At 41.1% G+C, this 1,726-nt stretch overlaps 1 protein-coding gene across 1 annotated transcript; it reads left to right on the top strand.

Moving 5' to 3' along the window:
- Positions 1–542: 542 nt before the first annotated feature.
- On the top strand, positions 543–1,466 carry LOC101598653 (vomeronasal type-1 receptor 4-like). The gene has a single exon (XM_012951950.2). The coding sequence runs from the start codon at positions 543–545 to the stop codon at positions 1,464–1,466; it is 924 nt and encodes a 307-aa protein (XP_012807404.2).
- Positions 1,467–1,726: the final 260 nt, after the last annotated feature.

Genomic DNA, 1,726 nt, shown 5'->3' with positions numbered 1-1,726 from the left:
TTAATCATTATCTTCTCTCATTCACAACATTGTCCAATTTTGAGTCTCTGTAATACTACAATTTAAAGATCAATTTATAGCCGGGCGTGGTGGAGCATGCCTTTAATCCCAGCCCTCGGGAGGCAGAGGTAGGAGGACTGCCATGAGTTCGAGGCCACCCTGAGACTCCATAGTGAATTCCAGGTCACCCTGGGCTAGAGACCCTACCTCAAAAAAAAAAAAAAAAAAGATCAATTTATAAAAACACAGCATCTCAATGAATAACGCAGTTCTCATATTAATAATTAAAGTCATGAGAGATGTGAAGATTGAAGAAACTATGTGTTGTATACCATAATAAGCAGAAATTCATACATTGCATGAGCTCTCCTAATTTACAATACAACTGGCATTGTTGTTAACAAAAGATGATCATAAGTAAATATTTCTGGGGAGTCATATGTTGAGTGAAGAATGATGGGTTTCAGGTGACATTGTACACGCAACCCATATCTCTTTTTCCTCTGCTACACCCCAAGGCTCCCACAGCAGGAGTGAACAGGATGGAAGCCAGTGATGTAGTTGCAGGGATCATCTTGTTATCACAGACTGTGGCTGGCATTCTGGGAAATTCCTTTCTCCTCTACCATTATCTGATACTTTACTTCACAGGATACAGTTTGAAGAGCACAGATGTGATTCTACAGCATTTGAATGTAGCCAACTTCTTAACTCTTCTGTGTAGAGGAGTTCCCCAGACATTGGCAGCATTTGGGTTGCAAGATTTCCTTGAAGATTTGGGGTGCAAACTAATTTTCTATTTCCACAGAGTAGGTAGAGGTATGTCACTCTGCAGCACCTGCCTCTTGAGCATCTTCCAGGCCATTGGCATTAGGGCCAGAAGCTACATGTGGGCAGAATTTAAAAACAAAACTCAAAATTGCTTTGACTTTTTCATGTATCTCAGCTGGATCCTGCACCTCATTGGAAATATACATATTCTGAAGAGCCTAAGTGGAAATCAAGGCACCAAAAATATGACTGGCCTGAAAGATTATGGATATTGTTCTTCTGCTCGTCTTGAAAGCACTGCTAGAATACTGTTTATAGTGTTGATGCCAATGTCTGACATGCTGTGCATGGGCATCATGCTGTGGGCCAGCAGCTCCATCGTCCTCCTCCTGTATAGACATAAGCAGAGAATGCAGCACGTGCTCAGGACAACTGTCTGCCCCAGACCCTCCCCTGAGTCCAGAGCTACTAAAACTGTCCTTCTCCTGGTGAGCACATTTGTCTTCTTTTACACGCTTTCTTGTGTCTTCCAACTTTGGTTCACTCTAGTTTACAGTCCAAGCTTATTCCTGCAGAACATGGCAGTAGTGCTTGCTGGATGTTTCCCGACAGTCAGCCCCTTTCTGCTTCTGAGTCATGACTCCAGATCATATAGACTCTGTTTTAGGTGGTTAAAAGATGGTAAATCCCCCTAGTCATCAGAACAACTTTTAACTTTTATGGTGGCGTAAATGTCTCGTATTCTATTTAACTCTACTCACTCTTAGGACACTAAACAGAACTGACATCAGACATGACAAAGAAATATTTATACCAGGATGCACACTTGTCAGGTTATTATGTTTGCATGTCAGCATTAAATATCTCCAAGTGTTCAAATTCCTTGAATGATATTAGTTTTATGCTGATATGCAATTTTTGCATTTTGAAATAGGAATGACAAAACAATGGTGCT

The sequence above is a fragment of the Jaculus jaculus genome, chromosome 14 (assembly GCF_020740685.1).
Source record: "Jaculus jaculus isolate mJacJac1 chromosome 14, mJacJac1.mat.Y.cur, whole genome shotgun sequence".
NCBI lineage: Eukaryota > Metazoa > Chordata > Mammalia > Rodentia > Dipodidae > Jaculus > Jaculus jaculus.
This window is presented reverse-complemented; position numbering and strand designations above follow the sequence as displayed.

Coding starts and splice junctions, on each gene's coding strand:
- LOC101598653 (XM_012951950.2), top strand. CDS start 543: ATGGAAGCCAGTGATGTAGTTGCAGGGATCATCTTGTTATCACAGACT.